The sequence below is a fragment of the Vulpes vulpes genome, chromosome 7, assembly GCF_048418805.1.
Source record: "Vulpes vulpes isolate BD-2025 chromosome 7, VulVul3, whole genome shotgun sequence".
NCBI classification, from domain to species: Eukaryota; Metazoa; Chordata; class Mammalia; order Carnivora; family Canidae; genus Vulpes; species Vulpes vulpes.
In genome coordinates this window covers 124,981,623-124,993,967 of record NC_132786.1, presented here as the reverse complement: position 1 = coordinate 124,993,967, position 12,345 = coordinate 124,981,623, and the positions used below count along the sequence as shown (strand labels likewise).

General features: G+C 47.5%; 2 protein-coding genes across 2 annotated transcripts in view; one reads left to right on the top strand and one right to left on the bottom strand.

Moving 5' to 3' along the window:
* AASS (aminoadipate-semialdehyde synthase) overlaps positions 1-4,481 on the top strand; it is a 51,525-nt gene extending 47,044 nt beyond the window's left edge. The window contains exons 22-24 of the mRNA XM_072764911.1: positions 82-170; positions 732-908; positions 2,020-4,481. Of these exons, the coding sequence (XP_072621012.1) occupies positions 82-170; positions 732-908; positions 2,020-2,138 (385 nt within the window). The 3' untranslated portion in view covers positions 2,139-4,481. The remainder of the gene's footprint in view (positions 1-81; positions 171-731; positions 909-2,019) is intronic.
* A 5,072-nt stretch (positions 4,482-9,553) lies between these two features.
* PTPRZ1 (protein tyrosine phosphatase receptor type Z1) overlaps positions 9,554-12,345 on the bottom strand; it is a 171,710-nt gene continuing 168,918 nt past the window's right edge. The window contains exons 29-30 of the mRNA XM_072764910.1: positions 12,183-12,318; positions 9,554-10,488 (exon numbers count right to left, since the gene is read on the bottom strand). Coding sequence (XP_072621011.1) covers positions 10,348-10,488; positions 12,183-12,318 — 277 coding nt within the window. The 3' untranslated portion in view covers positions 9,554-10,347. The remainder of the gene's footprint in view (positions 10,489-12,182; positions 12,319-12,345) is intronic.

The window sequence follows — 12,345 nt, the reverse complement described above, 5'->3', positions numbered from 1 at the left end:
ATCCAAAGAGCTCCCTTCTCCTTCCCAAGTGAGATTCTGTGGAAGACTTGACCTAACACAGCCACCTCTTGTGCTTCTCAGGTTGGGCTTACTCGGGGATGAGCAAGTCCCTCAAGCCGAGTCTGTGGTGGATGCACTCTCCAAGCATTTGGCCAGGAAACTCTCCTACGGTAGGCCGTGGGCTATTAGCTCACATCCCAGAAGCGGCGTCATGGGATGCAGTCAGCACAACTAGTGGACGTGATGGGAGGGCTGGAGCCAAGCAGCAGGGGTGGGGAAGGGTGCCCGAAGCGAGGGGGCACTTGGGCTGTTTTTCCAGAGGGAAGAATAAGAGAATTATCACATAGGAATGAACTTGGGGAACATAGAAAAGGAACAAATGATTAGTTTTATTTTTTAAAAAAAATTTTTTTATGATTAGTTTTAGTGTTAATGCCTTTGGGAAATGCTGAAGGAGCATTTTTGGGGGAAGAGTGGGAGCTTTACCACAGCGCCTTCATGTCTGTAGCCAGGCCACAGTGCTACCAACCCGGGCAGAGGAACATGGCCAGAGTTGTCATTTGTTGGGTTTTTCACTCGGCCTTTAGGCTAAAGAGCAATATAGATGATTGTCTAAGGGCTGCACACGGTGGGAGGAGAAACCTGTGAGAGCAAAAGGTAGATGCTAATGAGTTGCCGTGTTGGAGTTGTCCGGTAATGACATTTCAGAATATGTGTTTATTTGCCTTAAGGCCCTGGAGAGAAAGATATGATTGTGATGAGAGACAGTTTTGGAATCAGACATCCCTCTGGACACTTGGAAAATAAGATTGTTGATCTCGTGGTTTATGGAGACGCCAATGGCTTTTCAGCCATGGCTAAAACTGTGGGGTTACCCACGGCGATGGCAGCCAAGATGCTGCTTGATGGTAAGTTCTTTCACTGGAGAACTGAACCGGTCTCCAAATCATCTCCAAGTCATTCCGTGCCTGGACATCAAGTGATTACTCTTAGTGTGACACGGGCGTCCACGGGAAGTGAGCTGCCTCAGACTCCTGAGACGAGTACTGCCCGGGAGGCCCCGGGGTGCGGGAGAGCCGTGGTTGCAGTCACACCTCTCTGTGGCTCAGCTCAATCACAAGACGACCGAGCGATGGAGCGCGAGCTGCTCTCCGTAGCTGAGCTGCAGCTCCTCATCCTTCACGTGAGGATTCTCACTCCTAATTCAGAATTTTTCTGTGCTGCTGAGGTGAAATAATACATAAAGCTCCTACCACACACATGACCCCACCAGGCAATGTCAACTCTTCCTTTCTCCCCTTCATTTTTCATATCTTAAGGGCGCTAACCCTGAAATAGCGGAGGGTATTCACTTTCAGATCCCCCCAAATACAGACCGTGTTCTACTAACCTTCATCCCTTAGTACATTAGCTGCACTCGATAGGTATTTTGAACTAAGCATATTTCAACTCCCCTGTCCCCTGAGATCATCTGTACGCTCAGGAAGCATCATCGCTGAGTGAAATCCTTCATTTGGCCCTCGTGAGTGTGGGAGGGAGTAACAAGCATCAAGCATATAAATGTGAAAAATGGAGAAAATGTATCTACAGTAGCTTATCAGCTAATATCAAATTAAATGACCTACTTAGTTATTGAGGAACCGGAGTAGAGAAGTGATGAGGGGGCGAAAGGAAGGTACTCAGATTTGCTGTTTCAGTTGTCTTAACGGAAGCCTGTGCCAGATAATCAGACTGGTTTTAATTCGTTCCGTTGGAAAAAAAAAAAAAATAATTCGTTCCGTCGGTGTTCTGCTTTTTTAAAAAAAGCATCAGCAAATAAAGCAGACAAATCAGGTTTACTTTACGTTCTTATTGCGCTTTATTCTCCGATCATTTTGGCAATAGTTAGTGCAGTTCATCCAGCTGTGCTTTCATTCTGCAGTTAGCGTCTTTCCCTGTGTATGATACGGAGGCTTGTGCGGTGGAAATTAACCTTAATAATACCTTTAAAACGATAACTACAGCTTTATTTTCTTCTAGGTGAAATTAAAGCTAAAGGTCTGATGGGGCCCTTTTCAAAGGACATCTATGAACCAATCCTGGAGCGAATTAAAGCAGAAGGCATTGTATATACAACACAGAGCACAATCAAACCATAATTGAGAATTATATCTTGTTTTTATCTTCCCAGACAACATAGCTCTGAACATATGTGCAACAACCTGCTTGCTAATATGCTACTTTGAAATATAAAGCCTGGTATTTTTTTGAGTCAGTCAATACAATGATGTTTTAAAAATATAAATCTCTATTTTAATATGAAAACATTTGGAGCAGGAGATGCCAGTAATTACCAGAGAACTCTAATAATTTTACATTTATTTTTTCATGTGTATGTAAAAGCGATGATTGTGCTATATGTTAATTTATCGTGCATCTTTTTTTTCTTATAAGAATATATTTTCCTATGATCAGATAAACTTTTATCTTTCTAGTAAGAAAAAAATCTTCACACAGCTATATTTTTGTATTTTTCAAATTGATTCAGTTAGATACTCTTAGATTACCTATCCACAACCTTTGTAATAATTCTATTTTATGGCTTTTTTGGTAATATTACGATTTACCTAGTAAATGACATTTCTGACAGTTTTGAGTGTTTAGAAAAGGAAATAGGTAAGATTAAATCAAAATCCACAGGATCACCTCCTTAGAGACAGAAAAGGCATTTTGCAAAATTTAACACCCTGTCATAATAAAAAGATTCAACAAACTAGGAGTTGAAGGGAGCTTTTTCAACCTGATAAAGAACATCTATGAAAAACCCATAGCTAGCATCATACTTAATGATGAAAGACTGAAATATTTCCCCTTGAACCAGAAACAAGGAAATGATGTCTGCTCTCGGCAGTTCTACTCAACTTGGCCTGGAGGGTGTGGTCAGGGCAATTAGCCAAGAAAAGGAAATAAAACACATCCAGATTTGGAAGGAAGAAGAAAAACTATCTCTATTTGTAGATGGTATGATCTTATACATAGAAAATCCAAAAGAATACTTTAAGAAAATGTTAAAACTAATACATGAGTTCAGCAAAGTTGCAGAACACAATATTAATATACAAAATTGATAGTATTTCTATACAATATAAATAAATGAAACAAAAATAATACTGAAAAAGGCAATTCAATTTACAGTAGCATGAAAAAGAGTAAAACAGGAATAGATTGTGAGTCCAGAAATAATACTCATCTTTATGATCAGTTGATTTTTAAAAACGGTGCTAAGACAATTCAGTAGAGGAAAATAGTCTTTTCATCAAATGGTGCTGGAACAACCAGATATCCACATGTGAAAGAAGGAAGTTGGACCCCTTCCTCACAGCATATATAAATGTTAACTCAAAATGGACCAAAGACCTAAATAGAAGAACAAACACTGTAAAAACCTTTAGAAGAAATAGATGTAAGTCTTCATGCCCTTGGATTAGGCAATGATTTCTAAAATAATTGAAACCAAAAGCACAAGCAACAAAAGGAAATTAAAAAAAAAAAATAGATTGGCACCATCAGAATTAAAAACTTTTGTGCTTCCAAAGGTAACATCAAGAAGCAAAAAGACGAGTCATAGAATGAGAGAAAATTTTTGCACATCGTTTGTCAGGTAAGGGAGGAACCAGTATTTAGAATAAATAAAGGACTACTATAGCTCAGTAAGTAGACAAAGAGCCCAATTTAAAAAATGGACTAAGGATATGAATGGACAGTTCTCTAAAGAAGATACAAAACCAATAAGCACATGAAAAGGTGCTCAACACCATTCACTACCAGGGAAATGCGAATCAAACCTACAGTGAGATACCACTTCATACTCACCAGGATGGTTATAATGGAAAAGACAGTAACAAGTGTTGGTGGGGGTGTGGAGAAGTTGGAGTCCTCAAAAACTGCTGGTGGAAATGTAAAATTGTGCAGCCGTTTGGGAAGACAGTTTGGCAGTTCCTCAAAAGGTTAAAAGTAGAGCAACCACATGAGCCAGCAATTCCACTCTTAGGTACACACCCGAGAGAAATGAAAACATATGTCCACACAGAAACTTGCAAGCGAATGTTGATGGAAAGTGTCAAAACAAGCCAAATGTTCATCGACTAATAAATGAATAAACAATGTGGCATATCCATACAGCGCAATATTATTTGGCAATCAAAAGGAAATGAAGTTCTGATCCATGCTACAACATGGATGAACCTTGACGAGATTATGTTAAGCGAAAGAAGCCAGACACAAAAGTCCACGTGTGATCTCATTCGTATGAAGTTGTCCAGGATAGTCACATCTACATATAGAGAAAGTGGATTAGTGGCTGCTTAGGGGTAAGGGTTTGGGGGAAAGTGGGAGTGACTGCTAATGAGTTTGGGTTTCTCTTTAGAGTCATGAAAATGTTGTGGAGTCGATGGAGGTAATGGTGTCACAGCTCTGAATATATTAAAAATCACTAAACTGTATACTTTGTGTGAATTATGTCTCAAGTTGTTGTAAATGATTACATTATAAATAAAATTTTTTTTTTTTGCTCTTTGGGGAAAAATATAAACTAAATATTCCTTTAGAAATATGGAGTAAACCCTTGACTCTCTAGGACTACATACAGCTCCTGGCCCTATGGACTGACCTCTGCCCTTGGAGTAAATAGGTATTACATATGGGGGATATGGAGGTTGAGAAAACATCGATGCTATTTAAAAAGGATCAAAGTTGATTGAGGCCTAGTCCTACGTGCCAAAAATAATGTATGGAGATCAATATTAATCAGTAAAGACATTTCTGTTATGGCACTTTTCTTAAATCACAACATTGAGTTCAACAGAGTCAATTAGGAAATATGAGTGTCACCCTGATTCCACCTCCAACCAGGAATAGTGCCCGGATGGAAGGGGGACTAGGGAACTAGCCCTTAGTGGGGGTGAGGGAAACGTGTTGAGTGCCCCGTTGAATTATTAGCTTCCTAATACCAATGAACCATAGAGGGGAGAAGGTTGAAGAGCTAGTCTCGCGGCAGTGCTAGAAAAGGGATTTCAGTAAACTCGAGTAAGGATGATGTCATCACACACTGCGTGGACTCTCAGTTTTCCAGCAGGAACTGCAGAAGTGGAGGTGGTGGTGGTAAGAGCTGGGAATGAACGGATAAGTTGTAATTACAAGCATGTGGCTCACTCAGGGGTCAGCAAACTTTGACTATTAAGGGCTAAGTACTACATATTTCAGGCTTTGTAGGCCAGAGGGGCCATAATTGCTCATTTCTGCCTTTGCAGTGTGAAATCAGCCATAGACAGTACATGAATGAGTGGACATGACTATGTTCCAATAAAGCTTTATTTATAAAAACAAGTCACAGGCAGACTTGGCCCTTGAGCCAGAGTTTGCCCACCCCTGGCCCTCTCATTATTTTTAGGACTAGCTGGTAATGCTGAGGAGGCGGGTGTTTCTCTGCAGGGGTCGCCTCTTTCAGTGCTGGTTCATAAGCCTGGACGGAGGGTGTCACCTGGTCATATGAGTCAGCCCCAACCATCGCAGTCACTGTGTCACCCAGGGCGAGACTAGGTCAGTCAGTCTTCGGGGCTGGCGAGGTCAGATTTGTGCTCCGGAAGGATTCCTTTCGCTCTGGTGCTCAGAGGGTCTCAGGCCAGGGCGGGAGGGCAGGATACTCGGGGCCGCTACAGCTGCTCAAGGAAGAAGCCACCGAGAAGGTCATGTACACACTTGTCCAGGCCACCGAGTCAGCGTTGGGAAGAGGGAACAGAGACCCCCTGCCGGCATTTGGAAGAGCAAGGCATCCGAGGCGGTGGGGCAGGGGCAGGGGCGCCCACCCAGTGGGATGCAGGCGCTAGCCCTCGGGGCGCCGGGGGCTCAGGCCCCGGGGGATGCTCAGGTCACCAGCTTGGCCGCAAGCTGCAGCCCCGACGGAGCGCCAGGGAGGGGGGCAGGGGGCACGGGCACTCTGCAGCCAGCGGGCTGACCTGGGCGGGCGGCCGTCCTGGACTCTGTGGCCCGGGTTCAGGGGCTCATTCACACCCACGCCCTTAGCTGCAAGGGAGTCGGGGACTAGAGTTTGTGGCCGTTGGGCTTTGAAACATAAGAAGTGTCACCGCCACGACTGTGTCACGAACTACCCCAACTGCAGTGACTTAGAACAGCACGTCCCTGGCTCAGGCCCCAGGCCCCAGGGCCCCACACAGTCCTGCAGGGGGCTGACCGGGCAGAGAGGTCCTGTCCCCAGAGCTGGCAGGGTCGTGGCTGTCAGCTGGAAGCCCGCCCCTCCCCCCCCGGCCAGGGGCCAGGACCTGGGGCTCCTGATCCTTCCACGTGTGGGTTCCGTCCTGCCCTGGCACTGTGCCAGGAGTGTGCATCCCAAAGGAGCTAGCAGAGCCGCACCGCCCTTCACCACTTAGCCTCAGAAGTCGCATGGCGCCTCTTTTAGCATAGTCACAGGCTCACCCTGGGTTCAAGGGGAGGGTTCCCAGACCCCACAGTCAGCGGGATGAGTTAGGAAAAGTCCTATGTGGGAGGGAAGATACTGTTGAGCGGTTTTTGGAAAAGAGCATGTGCCGCAGGAAGCCACCCGAGAGGGACAGTGGCGGGTGGGTGCGCGCTGCCAGTAGGCCTCAGTGGCCCCGGTTATCAACCCCTCGTCATTGGCCTTATTTTCTAAGCATCTCATGTTTTCTCGATCTAGTTCTCGAGTCTCTTTAGGTATCCCCACGAGCTTTGAACTGACATACCGTAATGACGAAAGCTGGGAGATTCCTCATTTACTCTCTAAAAAGTCCAAGAAATGCAGATTTAGCTTCCTGACTCCATTACACCATCTGGAGTCAAGGTGCCTCAAAAGACTCCTCTGATCCCACATTCTGCACTAGGAACCTTCCTGCTGTAGTTTTGGGTACGTGGCTTCATTAAATGCGTGAGCAGCAAAGGGAGAAATTTCTTGCATCTGTTCATGTCCCTGCATAATTCAGAACTGAGGCGACTCCTCTAGGGCTGAAGCAAGACCGTAAGCATCTGAGACACAGGCTGGTGGCCCATCCAGAGCCGCGGAGGAAGGTATCGCACACTCGCCCGTCTGCAGATTTCCTCAAACGCCAGCCCGTGTCTCCCATGGCCTGCTCAGAACGCGTCACCGTGGACGGACTGCCAGGACTTGTGTGCGCTGAGAAGTTTCCAATTCACACCCACAGCCTTTCTTACTCCCACTTTCATATCTTGTTTTTCATTTTAAAAATGATTACTGCAAAAAAAAAAAAAAAAAAAAGAAAAGAAAAGAAACGCCTCCCAGCTCTAATGCCAAGGATGTCTAGTTTCTTAAAACTGGTGTAATGTGTCATTTATATGCCTTAGCATTTAACACCACCTACTCCGACACACTAATACTGTACTAATGAAGAGGAGACCTCTGATGCACCAGAACATTTTGCAATTAGCAAGTGAGTGGATGATATTCAATCACGCTTTATGATAATAATAAAAAGGTGTTTTATTTTGACAAATATGTAGCTTTTCCAATTTTCCCTAAAAAGCTCACTTTAATCCAATAAATGATTAGTTCTTCTGATTCTATGTGCTATTTGCAAGTGGAGTTCAAGTCTAATAAAATATTTAAAAATAGATCTGCTTATAAGGAGATCTTAGTTTCCAAGTTCTGATTATTAGAAAAATGGTCTAAGGCGTCTTATGTGCTAACAAATTAGGGGGTTTCAGATCAGAAATAGGAAAATTAAGAATCCTAAGCTTCAATAATGAGTAGAATATGTATGTACGAAATGTCTGTGTTCCTTATATGTAAAGAAGGCGATGCCACAAAGTCTCAGGGAGTATCACACTGCAACTATGATGGACCTTACAGTTCCGCTACAGTTATTAGCATCTGCCTACAAAATGTTGACTTACCACACGTTACTTGCATAATTACTTCCTTTTGGAAGACATTCTGCAAGGTGCCTCATTGATAAATGGTCATGAAGGCAAAAAAAAAAAAAAAAATTCCATTTCTCCCCGAAGGGTGTTTGCTCTCAGGACAAAGGCCCAGGGAGAAAGAGACCAAATAACTACGGTGACACGTACTCCCGGTTCACATCAGCTGTTGATCGAACACTGTGGCTTGGGAGGGAAAGAATATAAAGCAAGACCAGAAGGTTAGAAAAGCTACCGAGAAATCAAAAATAACTTTGCGGCTTTCTTCCCGAGACAGGGTGAGAAAAAAGCACATTTCTTTCTCTTGTGCCTGGTAAAACCTGCCTCCCGACCCCCTGCGACCTGTGACACTCCGCTCTTTGGTGAGCTTTTTCCTACTTCACATCTCTTTGTGACTACTGCTTTAAAAGGAAAGCCAATTAATTTTGGTTCTACGTTAAGGATTTGGTGAACATTTCCTGAAGTGCTCGGGCAACTGGAGGCTCCCTAAATTGTTGCTGCAGAGCTTGGTCCCCAAACTGTAGCGTTCAGTAGACTGCTGACCTTCCACCTCGGAGCTGCTGCTGTGGCAGGTCAGGGATGGGAGTCCAGGGTTCACATTTCTATCCAGTTCCCTGGTTTTGCTGATCCTGCTGGTTTAGGAACCAGACTCAGAGAGCCACTAGTTTTTTATTTTATTTTTCTTTTTTATTTAAATTCAATTTGCCAACATATAGCATCACACCCAGTGATCATCCCCTCAGGTGCCCCCCTCGGTGCCTGTCACCCAGGCACCCCATCCCCCTGCCCACCTCCCCTTCCGCAACCCTTTGTGTTTCCCAGAGTTAGGAGTCGCTCAGGGTTTGTCTCTCCCCCACTGGTTTTCCTCACTCAGTTCCCCTCCTTTCCCTATAATCCCTTTCTTTATCTCTTCTATTCCCCGTATGAGTGAGATCATGTGATGATCGTCCTTCTCCGACTGACTTCACTCAGCATCACACCCTCTAGTCCCGTCCCACCCACGTCGAAGCACATGGTGGGCATTTGTCCTTTCTGACGCAAGAGCCACTAGTTTAAAGGAAACTTTTCTGGCTCTGGCCCTGGGCGTCCTTGGGGGTTGGCACTTCCTCCTCAGGGCTGCTATTAAACGGTCCCAGCTGAGGCAGGGGACAGCTTCCAGGCTCCGAGTCCGCCTGTCGCCAAGCGTGTTTCCGTCTCCCTGCACTTCAGCTGCCCAGGGCTCTGGGATGCTGCCCATGTGCCCCACGTGGGGCGTCCTCCCTTCTTTCTACCCCAGGGTTGAAGAGCTCCCGGCCTGGGTCTGTCAATCCACCCGCTGCCAGGCCAGCCTGGCTCGTCCCTGACAAGCAAATCTGCACAATTCTAGCCCCAGCTTGGTTCTAACTGAAGTTTCCCACCATTGCTTGGTCCACGGTGAGTAGTGAGGTCCCAGGAAGGCAATAATAGTGGTTGTGCGCTGTCAGCGAGCTCCCGTGCACCTCGGCGCCCAGGCTGGGAATCGCAGCTCCATCCCATCAACCTTTCTCCACTTCCACCATCCCAGGGGCCCCCGTGTCTACACTTTTGTACTGCACGTGCCCCAGCACGACACTCCCCAAACAACTGCAAATGGATAGCAATATTCATATTTATTTTTGCAAGGCCTTGGATAAAAACCATTGAAACAATGCTGGGTAAGGTGTTATTCTCATAAAAACATCTTTTGAAACAAACGTATTTCTATTTCCCATAAAAGTTAAAGTTACATGCTAAAACAGGGTTAATTTATAAGATACCACGAAAGAACGTCAGGGCTTGTAGAGTAAGACCAGATAATGAATTACATCATTAAAAGAAACAATTACACGTAACTAGAAAACTGACTCAGTAGTAAAATATAAAAATCTACAATTATAAATATAAATTTGGTCCATGGAGACACTAGAGCAGTATTTACAGTAAGTATCAGATTATTTCTACTTTAGGCGAATACTGCAGTTGTAAAACGCTGAATATCATAGGGAACGGCGTGTTTTATTTACAATCTACTATATTAAAAGTTATATTTCTAGCAAACCTGATGATTGCTACAAATACAGCTAAAATCTGACAGTACAAACGAACATGTGTTCTGTAGTTGGGAATTCCTAATATCTATAAATCAAAATTTTTCTGTTAAAATCAATATGAAAAAACAAACCCACAATTCCATTCTTAGAAATACTGTAAAATTCAACCATTTTAGTTCAAACGCAACTAAGAATCACAAGAAGTTCTGCAGAAAGGCACACGCTGTTAATGACGGGAGTTCGGCAGCGGGATCCCACGCCACGACGGTCCCGGTCAGGTGGTGGACGTGAGCAGGTGGTGGAGCTGGAGCCACTTGTCCTGCCTCGATCTGGGGACGGCCGCGCCCCGGCCAGGCTACACCAGGGACTCCAGGCTCTCGGCCGTGCTCCCGGGGGCCAGCGGCGCGCCGTTGCTGTCGGTGGCGGTGGGCGGACTCTCCTCCTGCCTGCTGCCCACGAGGCTGAGGACCGCTCGGTAGAGGAACTGGTACTGGTCCTGGGGACAGAGCAGCACCAGTCAGTGGGCCGCCGCGAAGACGTGCCTGGCGGGGGCTGTCCCCCGTCCTGCCTGGGCGCTGTGGGCTGCGGCTGCGGGCACCTCCGAGGGGATGGCCAGCACCTGCTGACCTGGAGGACTCCCCCACCCTCCCGCCGGGCAGGTGCTCCCCCACGCTACGCCCTGGAATCAGACGGTGATGCCACCCGTCAGCGGTCCTGACTCGTGGACACGCGTGACCCTTTGGTCCGAGGCTCCGTGAGGCCCTACTTAGGAGCCCTCACAACTCACCCGCCCTTTCCCCTTCTCCAGCCGCGGGGAGGTCTGCTGGGCTCCCCGGCACAGAGAGCCCCAGAAGGGGCCGTGCTGTTGCCTCGCGCACAGTGTTTGCCAGGAGCCTGCACACCCCCGCTGGCCCGATGCCCCCCCGAGGTCTCAGGGTGAGACCCAGAAGGACAGAGATCTCTTCCAGGTGCCCGTCGGGGGTGGAGAACATGAGCTGGGACCACAGCAGGAGGGCCTCGGGCCTACAGGTGCTGGTGCGTCGTTCCAGGCACTCACCGACCAGGGGCAGGTCACCAACCAGAGGAAGGTCACCAACCGGGGAAGGTCACCAACCAGGGGAAGGTCACCAACCGGGTAAGGTCACCAACCAGGGAAGGTCACCAACCAGGTAAGGTCACCAACCAGGGAAGGTCACCAACCAGGGAAGGTCAGCCTCTGGGGGAAGGTCACCAACCAGGGGAAGGTCACCAACCAGGGAAGGTCACCAACCGGGGAAGGTCACCAACCAGGTAAGGTCACCAACCAGGGAAGGTCACCAACCAAGGGAAGGTCACCAACCAGGGGAAGGTCACCAACCGGGGAAGGTCACCAACCAGGTAAGGTCACCAACCAGGGAAGGTCACCAACCAGGTAAGGTCACCAACCAGGGAAGGTCACCAACCAGGGGAAGGTCACCAACCGGGGGAAGGTCACCAACCGGGGAAGGTCAGCCTCCGGGAGAGCACCTTGCAGAGGCGCAGCTTGAGGTGACTCAGCTGGCCTGAGGGACTTTGAACAGGGCTCCCCTGGAGCGCGCGTGTGCCGGGGTCACCTTGCTTTCTGACAGGCCGGGGAGCGGGGCCACGGCCACCACGTCCCCCGAGCCGCTCCCCTGGGGACACTGGCACTAAGCTCCCTGTTGCCTTTCCAGCCCTTGTTTCTACACGAATCAAAACTTCAAGTTCTCAGAGTTGAGACTTCTCTTCCCGAGTGTGCCGCGTCCCTTTCCTGGGCAGGTGGAACCCAGGAACCACCCATCCGCTAAGCACCAGAACGATCCGCTCCGGAGGACACCGCACAGCGCCAGCGCCGGCCCGCGCGAGTGTTCTCGGAGGCCCGTGGACCTCGAGCCCCGCCCCCCGTGAACTATTTTTGCCGCTAAGGTGGATTGGTTGGTGCTTCGACTGAGGGTATTTTTCAGAATGTGACGTTTAAGGACTTTTATCCAGCAATTTTCTATGTTCATCGTTTATATTCCCGTTCTACAGCCTGTGGACGGACTAACGTGTCATTCAGCCCGAACGCTGCTGCGGGGTAAGAGGTTGGGGGCCTCGTGATCTTTTCTGAGACGTGCCTGGATGACTTTGGCGGCCTCTAGGAATCAGCAACGCTCTGACGGGGGGAGTGGGGCTCACTGTCCCTTTACTCACAATGTCAGCAAAGACTCCCGGCCTCATCAGGTTGATCATCTTGGCCACCTGGTAAACGTCCATTGAATTTTCCTTCTCTAGCTGGTGCATAAGGGTTGTCAGCGCACAGAAAGTTCCTGCCGTCACTCCTCCAGGCCTTGGAGCACAGGGAAGGGACAAAGAC